Source organism: Lolium rigidum, chromosome 3 (genome assembly GCF_022539505.1).
Source record: "Lolium rigidum isolate FL_2022 chromosome 3, APGP_CSIRO_Lrig_0.1, whole genome shotgun sequence".
NCBI classification, from domain to species: Eukaryota; Viridiplantae; Streptophyta; class Magnoliopsida; order Poales; family Poaceae; genus Lolium; species Lolium rigidum.
In genome coordinates, this window is record NC_061510.1 from 7320661 (window position 1) to 7332705 (window position 12045).

The window sequence follows — 12045 nt, forward strand, 5'->3', positions numbered from 1 at the left end:
GTTGGCCGGAGCTGCCGGAGACGGTGGGGGTGGAAAGGGGATCGACGGTGTGGTGTGGGTGGGAGGTGAAAGAAACGAGGAAAGTGGGCGGCCTAATTTAGCAGATATTTCGGACTCGAAAAAAAATTTAGCAGATATTTCGGACTCGAAAATAAGTAGTATCTGTCTTGCAGCGCGGCAAATCCAATCCAAACGTGTAATATTTCGGCTTGGGAAATTTCTGTCTCCCGCCCGGCAAATCCAAATTTGCTAGTAAGTGGTTGTTTGGATTACATGAATTAGCGTTGGGTATTTAGATATCGGGTTTGTAGAGGAATTTTAGGAAAACGAGTTTTAGTTTGTTTTTCCGTTATGATGAGTTTGTGCTATTCTTTGTTTGGGTCAAATTATGTAAATCGACAGAAATAGCTAAAGTTAGTTGAGATCTAGTTTTGCGGGAACGCGTTTATAGAAAAACGTGGAATAGTCGTTTTTTTCCTAAAACCTGGAATTCGGGTGTTACGGGAGCCGGGTTTTCCATATCTCCTAATTACTAGGGAAACCAAACAAAGTTTTCAGTTTGTTGTGGTTGATGTGTTTTCTAAAATCCCGTTTCGGATATACTCGATATCCAAACAGCCCCTAAGAGCAATTCCAATAGTATAGCCGGCTGTTGGCTATAAGCAAGATGACATGTCATCTATAGTTAGCATGTAGGAGGGGAGTGGTGAGGATGGGCTGGCTAGCTCTATGTATGTGTATATATTCATCAATACGGGTCGGCGTGTCCTATAGGTTCCCCCATATTCGCCTCCCCCTCGACGTCTCGGCAGTGTTGGTAGAAGTCATGTCAAGATACCATATGGAATACATGGTGAATTGGTACTTATACAATATAAGTTAGAATCTTCATGCGGTGTTGTCATGTTTGCGAGGCCCAGTTTCACTTTAAAGTTGTGTATTGGATTTGAATTTTTGTACCACCCTTACACTCTCATAGTATGGTCGAATGCAAAATAGTAAGGGTTTTCGTGTGATTTCATGAGTCCCATGTCCAGTAGCAGCCACGATGTCTCCCCGCTATCATTCCATCGAAGGTGGTGATTCCATGTGAATTTACACTTTCTTTGTGTTCTAACAGGTCACATAAACATGAAAATCCCTCCAAAGTGGCAAAGTTCATAGAAAACTTGGTCGGTGCCCATGAAATGGTAGCTATCCACTATAAGTAAGGATCTTCACATGCGGTATAATCATGTTTGTGAAGCAGTTTTACTTTAAAGTGGTGCAAGAATTTTCCTATATACATCACCCTTACACTCCCATATTACGACCTGCTAAAAAAGAGTAAGGGGTTTCGACCCTTCTTCGCGTGATTTCATGTGCCCCTATTTAGGAGGCTCCACAATGTCTCCCCGCTAGCTTTTCATCGAAGGTGGTGATTTCATGTGAATTTACACTTTGTTTGTGTTCTAATAGGTCACATAAACATGAAAAAACCCCCAAAGTGGCAAAGTTCATAGAAAATTGGGTCGGTGCCCATGAAATGGTAGTTACCCACTATAAGTAAGGACCTTCTTGTGAAGCAGTTTTACTTTAAAGTGGTGCAAGGATTTTCCTATAATATCACCCTTACACCCCCATATTATGACCGACTAAAAAAGAGTAAGGGGTTTCGACCCTTCTTCGTGTGATTTTATGTGCCCCTGTTCAGGAGGCTCCACGATGTCTCCCCGCTATCTTTTCATCGAAGGTGGTCATTCCATGTGAATTTACCCTTTGTTTGTGTTCTAATAGGTCACATCAACGTCAAAACCCCCCAAAGTGGCAAAGTTCATAGAAAACTGGGCCAGTGCCCATGAAATGGTAGTTAGAGCATGTCTAACAGACTCCTCATTTGCTCGCCCTGTATCGAGCGAGTACAGGGCCCTGTATCAGAAAAATTGATCATAGTTCATCATGCACGAACCACTCCGTTTAACAGAACCCTTATACTTCACCCCGTATTTTTAAAATTTGCAAAAACCGGGAGAATTCATAGAGTTCATCACATTGATCATAGATAGGGATTTTACAAAATTTCGCGATCCTACTGGATCGCGACTTCTACAATGGCACCTAGTCGTCGAGGATGACGATTTGGGCAGTGGCGGCGGCCTCCTGCGCCTTCATCTCCTCGATAGTGGCGATGGCCTCCTCCGCCTCCGCCCGAGCCTTGTCATCGGCCTCCTTCTTGGACGCGGCCACCGCCTCCAAGAAGAGGGGGTCCTCCCTCGGCGCCTCCTCTTCCTCCGCCGCTGGAGCTCCCCTCCCATGCGGCCTTCTAGGAGCGCTGCAGCTCCCACTCGCTCTGCCATTTGTCGACATCGGCTTGAGCGGCGGGTCGACCTTGTGGTAGCGGCCGCCCTCCGCGAAGTCGACGAGCTTCGCCGGCACCCAGTCGCAGCCGGCATATTTGCACGCCGCACGTCGACTCCCGGCGGCGGAGTACTTGTAGTGGAGACGCCACGCCTCCTCCATCGGCGCCGACTCGCGGGATCGCTTTGATACGGCAGCGAGCGACACACTACTCCTCCGCGAAGCGCTCATGGCCGGCGGAGGTGCAAATGTGGCGGGCCGCGCGTGTGAATTGCTTGCCGGAGTGGGTGCGGGGAGGCGGCGGCGCACAACGGGGCTAGGGTTGCGAGTGAGGGGTTGGACCCCCACTCGCACCTTCACCCTGTATTTGTAGGGGGCGGCGGGGTGGATTTGACAGACCCCGTATTCTGCCGATACAGGCCGACTCGAATACGGGGCCTACTAGACGGCCCGAAACGCCCTCACCCCCTATCCCGCCGGAATTTTACGGGGTGCGCGCGATTTGAGGGACCTGATAAACATGCTCTTATCCACTACTACCTCCGATTCAAGGAATAAGGCGCCCTCGTTTTACGTGCTTTTCGTTTGACTAAGAATTACTTCAAATGTATAAAGATTATTTGTATGAAATTAACATCATTAGAAAGTGTTTTTCAATACGAATCCAACGATACTAATTACATATAATATAACCAAGATTTTGTTGCTTAATTTTTATGGTCAAAGTTTGCCTTGAAACACGCGTGCGCCTTATTCCTTGGGACGGAGGTAGTATAAGTTAGAATCTCCACGCGGTATAGCCATGTTTAAGGTAAACAAAATAAAGATTCCAATCATTATCGAGTAAGTTAAGGTAAACAAAAATTTAAACTGCTAGCTAAAAGAAGGGAGTTGGCCACGGTGCAAACTGCATATGGCATGATTAGCAAAGTGCATGGTGACTTGGTGATCGAGTATAGATGGATGCATTGATTAATCGATGGATGTGATCAGTGCTAGCTTTTGGACTTCTCTGACTTTTATTAATCTTACGCGTGCGTGTGCGCAAAACACAAGGAGAAAGTTAGAGAGTCGTCCCTTGATGAACACATGCAGCGGGGGTCTCCAATTTCCCTGTCGCCTCGCTAAACGTGCGGCATCCTCGATTCACTTTCCATCTAATGACACACCACGGAGAGCCGTCTCCCTGGATCCCCTTTCTTCCTCCATCGCCCGCGTTGGCTGCCATTCGCATGATTCGTGTTGGTCGAATGCCATCCTTGTTATAGTGCTCGAATGCCATGCATGATTCGTGTGGAGTGAATCTCATCCTGATGCATGTTGTCCTCTAGCTACTAGTAGTAGCTACTCCCATTTTCCAGGAATAAGTGTACTTCTATCTTTCTTCTAAGTTAATCTTATTTGTATTTGATCAACTTTATAGAAATATAAGTACCAACATATACGATGTCAGATTGGTAGATTACGAAACTAAATTTGACAATAGATCTAGTGACATGAGGTTAGTGACGTAAACGTTGTAAAGTAAAGTTAGGGTTTTTTTAACAAGGAGAGCCCCGAAGGGCCTGAAAGATTATATTAAAACACAAAGAGTGGAGGTGATTGAGAACATAATACATAGGTCTCCGAATTATGCGGAGGAGACCTCTCTGGAAGATCTAAGAAGTGTAATCAAGTCCCTCCCTATCTCCTATGCCGACCCAGAGGTCAGCTGCACCGTCGTTGAGCACCGCCGCGGGGACGGAACCACTTTCTTCAATACCGGCATTGGGCGAGGCCGCTGACCTAAAAGAAGGCCTCCGATGGAGGTTGAAAGGACGCCGGAGCTCACCAGATTTTACAGACGACATGCAGCCGTCGAGATGAAGCTCGCCGAAGTTGCTTCCAAGCTTCGGAAATCCCAGACATAGGAATTCTCAATAGCTCCGTCGATGTCGAGTAACCCGCCTTCTAGCACAACACTCCTGCAACGGGTGGGAGAAGGCGGGCGTAGAAGTTTGGAGAAGCCAGGATTCGACACAAATTGGCCGCAGAAGCCAACGACGTCGCCACCGTCTTCATCTTCCTCCTCACTGCCACGGCCGGCCAGGTTGATGTCGAGGACACATAGGATGCAGCTCTGCGCCCAGAGGTGCTTATTACCGAGGGCCTCAACAGGAGGAGCATGCGATTTCCACCCTCACCCAAGGGGCTTAATTGACATCGCCGCTCCTCGGCGGCTCGTCGATGCCGCACCTAGTCACCGGGAGGAAGAGGCCCCTGCTCCTCTCTGAATCACAACCGCCCGAAATCATCCTTCCCCACCCCTCACCACCTCGGCCGGCCGGCGAGCGAAGGACGGAAAGAGTGAAGGTGTAAAATAGAGAGAAGGGAGCAAACCTTGGGCTTCTTGATGGAGATCTCCGGGGTAGAACCAGGCACCGCCGGATCATCTTGCCTTGCCGCCACCACCACCAACGGCACCAGATCTTGCCCAGAAAAGTTGGTGCGCTACTCCAAAACCACGGCATCTCGCTGAGAAACATATATGTACACCTGCCTACCTACTACTCTGGCACGTCCCCCTCCCCATCTCCCGCCGAAGAAGGGTCGGGTTCGGCCCGAAGATGGTCAATGGGCAGAAGAAGGGGGTGGGAAGCAAAGTAACTAGCTATTGCACGTTGGTACTCCATTCGGTGGTTCAATAAAAATAATACTGAAGGCATATGATATGAAAATATAGTTTAGGTCGATTTTACTACTACTATAAATTATACATTGTAGATGTCAACTTTTTTTTCTTTCTAAATATCCAATCAAATTTTATTAACTTTGACTAGACTTAAAACACGATCTACTAATTTTGAGCGGAGGGGTAGTCTTTGTTTTTTAATTCGATGATGGTTGGGTACGCAAAATCTAGTAGCTAAACGCGCAGCGGGGGCAGTTAATAAAGTCTCCAATTTTCTCCGTCGCCTCGCTAAACGCGCGGCAATCAATCTTTGATGATCTCTCCACTCTCCATCTTCTAATCTAATGACACCACGCAGTCCAAGCAGAGCGGATCTTTACTTTCTTCCTCCATCGCCCGCGTCGGCCGCCATTCGCCGGCCCCTGCATCCCCGCTCGCCGGCACGGCGGCACCCACCCACTCGAGTCCCTCCCCGCGCACCGCCGTATCCCCGGCCACGGTCATATTCTGCTCGTCCGCGGCATCAAGCGCCGCTCCAGCTGATCGGTCACCCGCCTCCAAGGTCGCCGGCATCGAGGCCTTCCAGCGTCGACGCACCTCGGTCAGCCCCTCCCCCTCCTCCCTCATCCTATGCCCTTCGTCTTCAACTGCCCGTTTTTCTCACGCCGGGGCTCATCCCCGACCAGGAGGACGGCCAATTGGAGGACGTATGGGGAAAACGGCCAGCCATCCGGAGCGTGGAGCTGCGACTGGATGACGCTCGCGCAGGCTGCCCAGTCCAGTCCGGTCTTGAGCTAGCTCAAGGGAGACGTCGACCAGCCCTGCAACTGCAAAAGGTATTTTCTCTAAAGCTCGTTTAACAAGTGCTGCAAGTTATTGTTTGCAAAGAGTTCATTTTTTATCTTCTCTAAAGCTCGAAAACATATTAACTAATGTATTGCATTTGTCAGAATATAATTGGATATGTACGGTATAAGTGGCATTTCAAATCAGCAAGTATTTTCCAAAAATGTATATAGTAACTCTAAATTGCCTTGTGCGTAATGTAAGATGTGCTGAACTTGAGTTATCATACCTGGTTGATCAATGTGACGTAGACCAAGGATAATTTAAGCCGCTAGGTATTTCAGTATTTGTTGTCTCTGTATCAAGCATGTATAGAGAATTCATGCCTAACAAAGGAACATATATTGTTTTCCAATATATTATTGTGTTTGATGACTTCCTGGTTCGGTTCATTTAGGTACTGAATTTGTTTTGAGGGAAGTCAGGGTGCAGTGTAGTTTGCTTGCCATCACAACCTTCTATTCTCTGTAACAGGAGGCTTGCCCTATGCTGAATGAGCACGGTGCTCTAGACAGTTTAGTGCTGCTCAGTTCAACAAACATCATGTTCCTTTTTCTTGCAGCCTTTTTGAGCTAGCATTTTCTAATCATATCTAATAGTTGTGCACTATTTTTGTGCACAGGAAGACCCTGGGCATGCCCATGATGGCCAGTACAGCAAGACCCATGGGTAAGTCTTGGTGCCAATTTTCCAGTGTAGAGTGAGCGAGTAGTAGTAGGTGTAACCGGCGATTTTGACCCTACTGTATTTCTCATGCAGGACTGCTCATGCTTTAAAGCCAAAGACTTCACTCCAAGAGCATACTACGTTGCGAGCAATACCAACTCAGAGTGCCCTGAGGAGGTCGAGGCGTTGTCGCAAACTCAGAGAGCATAACCTTACGCTGTCGTGTGTGGTGTTGCGGTGGATGGACTCCGTTGCGCGCCGTGGGTCAGTACCACCTTCGGATGGCTTTGGTTAAGAATTTGCAAAGTTGAGATGTTTTCTTGTTATGGCTTTACTTGATTTCTGTTGTTTTGCTCTTCTTCGCTCTAGACTATCAAGTGTAGGTAGCTTGTGCTATGTGATGATAAGCTAGCACGCAGTCTTACTTCTCTGTTCTTTTTCTTTTTGTGGGGAGTAGGCTTGTCTTGCTTGGTCGCAAATTGACTCCCCCTAATATCTAAATCACTTCTATCATTCTAAACCTTTTGGACATACATACATGTAGTCTGCACATTCAGGTTCATTTTATCTGTTAATGTTCCTCCAGATTATACCCTGCTAGTATATTACATGATGATTATTAAATAACTGATTTTGGATTCCTCTTTTCCACCATGAGTGTATCAGCAGTGTAATCTATTCAGGTTCATTCTATATTATTAAATGATGGATTATCCAATATCCATTAACTCCTATCAAATCTATTAATTTGTACTAAATAACTTCTGTAGCTACTAGCTCTTTTCATGGAACCTGAATAGATGGTACTCAAGTAAAATAATTTATTTTGTCAAATGGTCATATGTACGACAGCTTGACAGTTTCTTGTTTTAGTTATTTACATCTCTCGCTTCTTGTACACTATTTGGTGCAATGTTTTTCTAATCACACCATGTTCCTTGCAGGTTGCTTTGGCTATTGGGGATGCGAGGCAGCAGCATCAACAAGAGGCAAGTGGAGTTAGACGTGGCTTGGAGGTACCAGCTAAAACCTCTGGCTTGAAAGTTCTAGTGGCCTTGCTTTTTCTTAAAACTCAACTTACATGCTCACAACAATGCCCTCCAGCTCAAAAAAGCCCTCTGCTATTAACTTCCATCACCTTAAGTGATTCGTTTTCTCCCAAAATACTGGGTAAAAGGAATCTGTTCATGCTTTGGAAGGGAGTATTTTCTAGATATTTTGCATTTCTCCTATGTAGTTGGCAACTGAATTATGTACAGGAGATGGTCTTTTCTATTTTCTTTTGACCTGGAAATGGTATATTCACTTTATACTAGTGATGTCTGTGTTGAATTCTGAAGGCTGGGAGTTTGACCATTTTTATCAATAGAGCTACTGGACATTTATATGATTGATGATATCCTTTGCTAACTAGTACTAGAGATGATTTTCACAATTTAGACTAGGCATGATTTACATATGTCCTCGTAGTTTCGTGTCAAGCTACTTTCCGTCAAGACCTGAAAGCATTCCTTGTTAGGAAAAATTACCTTTATGCATTTCCAGCTTTATGGGTGTGCGTAAAGCTTATGCAGGCTAGATAGTTCTACATTTGTTGTAGTTCCAGTTATAATAGACAACAATTTTTCTACATGTGCGAATGAAATCTGAATCAGACCAGCTCTAGTGTTTGATAACTTGATCAAATTGACAGGTGGATAAGGAACCTTGGAGGAGTAGCTTTGAGTTATTGCCTGGACACAATCAGAAATACTCCCTCCAGTCTCTTTTAATTGACTCGGATTTAGAACAACTTTGTACTAAATTTGAGTCAATTAAAAATGACCCGAGGGAGTACATAAGAAGCTGGTATAGTAACCGGCTTTTACTTCTTGGTTCTTTTCCACACGATAATTATACAATCCCTGGTCCTTTCACACTACATGACATGAAGGTACCAGCTTAGGTGAGGTCATGTAGTAAGAAACGATGGTAGCATATTCATCGTTAGTCTTGCATCTTAGCGAACATCCCATTCGAAGAAAAAATCTTTATATTTTTCATACTCTGAAATAGATAAGCACAAGTATTGCAATTCAATGCAGGAGTTTATTTTTTGTTCATCATCCTATAGGAATACAAATATGCTTATTTGCGAACTAAAGCACGACCAAAATTTGCGCTTTCTGCAGCTTTTCACGCTCCAAATGTTACCGGGATAAGTGTTGGACAAACGAGAACACTCAAGCTATTCTTAGTTAGCTTCAGGAATTGTATATCATGCTTTTCGGTAAATATTCAACATGGATTGATACTTTGTTCATTGAATATGTATATGAATCAAGTGCATTTGGATCTTTGTCTTGCTCGTGGTTTTATTTTTAAAAAGGCTCAGAGATCTAGCAAATATGTTTGAACAGCAACCAAGTACGTTCAGCATCAAAACTGTTCAATTCTGAAGCTTTGTTTTTGTTTTCATCGTAAATTTTCGAGTTAGAAATTTCCCTGTACCGAAGCTTTGTCGTTGTAGGGTTACGTATGCTCCAAGCTAGGATACATCAAGCTGCTAGCTTAGTAGTAGCATGTGCGCAGCTGAGAAGCGTGCCCACGGTATAGGATTCAGGAGTGAGGCATGCATGAACGAAAGCAATAAATAATTTAATGGATAGATGGATTGATATCAATTGATAGGGAACGGGCATCAGCAAGTCTACTTGTTGTTCACTTGGATGAAAGACCATATAGACAATCCAATGATCTTATTTTCTTTTCTTTTTTGGTGATTTTCGCTTGTTATAAGGGTAGAAAAATAGCTATGTAATGACTTGCAGTGGGGTTTGTCTATGCAATATTCTCTATTGCCAGTCCCCCTTTTGTACCTCCAAAATTGATTTGCTGTTAAAAAAATTGTACTAAAATATCAATGTACACTATGCAATTACTTTGAGTTGTTATCTGCACAGTGTGCACCATGATTGCCAGGGGATGTTTAACATTCTTTTGTTTTGTTATTTTTTATCTACTCATTCCTTGTCTCTTTGCACAATATGTTCTTACAGTCACAGGCTCAACTTGCACAGTTGCACCTAAAAAGAAAGATTGGTGTATATCGTATATCTTTCCCTGGTTGTTAATTCATACTAACAAATCCCTTGCATAGGATTTGTGCGCAGACTAGACACATGTACCTGATTAAAGATACAATAGTAGTAGTAAGACCTTGTGTATAACTGCTGCCATCACGGGAACAATTAATCACCAGTTCACCACCAAGTAGAGAGAGAATTTGTCTTTTTCAAATTTCAGAGCTTTATTGTCACTTCTTGCAAGGAAATTCCTGGGAATAGAATATTAATACCTCCAGTTTGCTGCCATAGCTAAGAGTTTTCTGCATTCATCAAGCATGACCATTTCTTGTCATGCAACGACTGAAAACTGTGAGACCAAATATGTCCTGTCTACAACCTGGCAAGAAAGATGCTCTAATGTCACTTGAAACATATTTGACAAGAATTTGTCTTAACGGTGAGGGACGCCCTCTCCTAGTTCTTCAACTTCTGCACTTCAGTCCAATTGATTTCATGAGCTTATGAAGTTCAAATTTAAATCATGGAAATCGAGGGTGCATCCAGATACCTTTCAACTATTGTCGTGGACTGAATTGTTTTTTGCGGATTTATTCATGAGTTAATATGTTAGTGATTTGAGCGTAGTATTTCATAAGGTGGGGACTCCCACGAAAATTACCAACACTCAGACTATTACCATTTGTTAAAAGGGAAAAACTTTTCTTATAGTATGAATCATACTTATCCTACAACTCTTTTAAAGAATGTGTATCAAACCATGAAATAAGGTACTCCCTCTGTCCCGTGAAGGATGTTTCAATTTTATTTAGGTACTCATGTATATAGACGAGTTTTAGGTAGACTCGGATCTAGACAAAGTTGGGACATCCTTTTCGGGATGGAGGGAGGAGTAAAAGATAAGCCTACTGTTAAAGACCTGATTTTATTGGCGAATAAGTAAATGTGGACAATAAATACCTAAGATATCTTAAGTTAGAAAGCATACAATGAGCTATCGATCGCAAACCTTGCATGACATCAACAACTGAGATTACAACATTCTTAAGACTAACTGCATCCGCCTGTTAATATAATGGCAATACCATTAGTCACAATCTCAAACGTAATTATTTGGGCACAAGTAGAATTGCAACCGCAAAATTATTCCAAGTTTAATCAATGCAGTTTTCACAGCATACCCTCCGCTCCTGTGACTGGCAGTCGCCGCTTGCTTGATTTTAGAGCTTCAGTTGCCCGGAATAAGAATAGACTATTCTCCTTTTCAATTGTTGGCAATGTAGCTTGTTGTAGCTGATCTGGAGTAGATATCCATCTTTGAACCTTTCATGAACGAATCAGTAGCTATATGTGACATCTATATTAGTTTTTTCATGGTTCTTCTTGCGCTTGATAGGAATCATCAGATCTGAATATTTGGACTATATAGCCATTTTGGCTAACATGCACTTGGGCTGGGCATTTTTTATATTTCTCAGCGAAAACAGATTAATATGAAGTTTTATTTATATGTTTGCTATAAGCTATAAGAAACTTGCTTGTGTATAGCAAGGATGACCAAATCAGTCATCGTGCTGCTATTTGGCATGGTGGAGCAGCTATTTGGCATAGGCCTCACTAGATTTTTACTTGTGGGCTGAGTGCACTTATTGGAGCTGAGCTGGAACACTAGATCAGAGTGGTTGCTCTTTTGCGAATAGATGAATTTTGTTTATAGCTTTCTTGATGCATGTAGTGATGGTTATTTCTGCTCCTTATTTGTTGCTGAATTGTTGCCTTTGTGTTCCAAGACTGGTTGGACCTTGGAGTGGTTGGACCTTGCATCTTTTCACAGGAGCAGTAGCTGTTCCAGGAGCGATGTTGGTGCCTCCCTCCCAGGTTGTTCTACGACTTCTAAGCATTCAGATCAAACATGTTGCTTCATGATTGATTGCATATGCTAGATCTGCCTCTACTGTATGAGCTGTAGGTCGTCTACTACTGTTTTCCGATAACTTAATGGCTTGATCTAAACATGTATTGAGGTCTTTGGAACTAGTTTTGTTCTCAATGTACTATTGTTCAATGTCTGTTTGCTGATGTGTATATTGAGGTCCTGGAAAGCTAGCTATTGCATCCTGCTGTGCTTTTGGTTTGGGAAGTGCAACATTTGGTGAGTGTGGAGCTTTGCTCCATTTTACATTGTCTTTACCTGGGACCTCTTTATCTATGCACAAATCAAGCAAGCTACATGTTGCATGTACATATCTTAGTTTTTTTAGTTCTACACGTAGTTTGACACTGTCAACATTTACTTCGACCTTAGTTTGATTAATATGGTTTTTATTCAAGTTTGAGGTTTTCTCTAAGTCTTTCAACTCATTTACCTATCAGTCTGATGAAAACAGTTTCTGTTGTATAAATATTAATTCTTGCTGTAAAATTTAGTCGCCTTGTCTAGTTTCTAGTATGAATGTAATT

General features: G+C 43.4%; 1 protein-coding gene across 1 annotated transcript; it reads left to right on the forward strand.

Moving 5' to 3' along the window:
* Window positions 1-4943: 4943 nt before the first annotated feature.
* On the forward strand, window positions 4944-8713 carry LOC124694267. Its single transcript, XM_047227272.1, has 8 exons — window positions 4944-4979; window positions 5367-5609; window positions 5695-5844; window positions 6477-6523; window positions 6614-6784; window positions 7465-7536; window positions 8214-8368; window positions 8692-8713. Exons 1-7 carry the CDS (start codon window positions 4944-4946, stop codon window positions 8290-8292), a joined length of 798 nt encoding a protein of 265 aa, XP_047083228.1. The 3' UTR covers window positions 8293-8368; window positions 8692-8713.
* Window positions 8714-12045: the final 3332 nt, after the last annotated feature.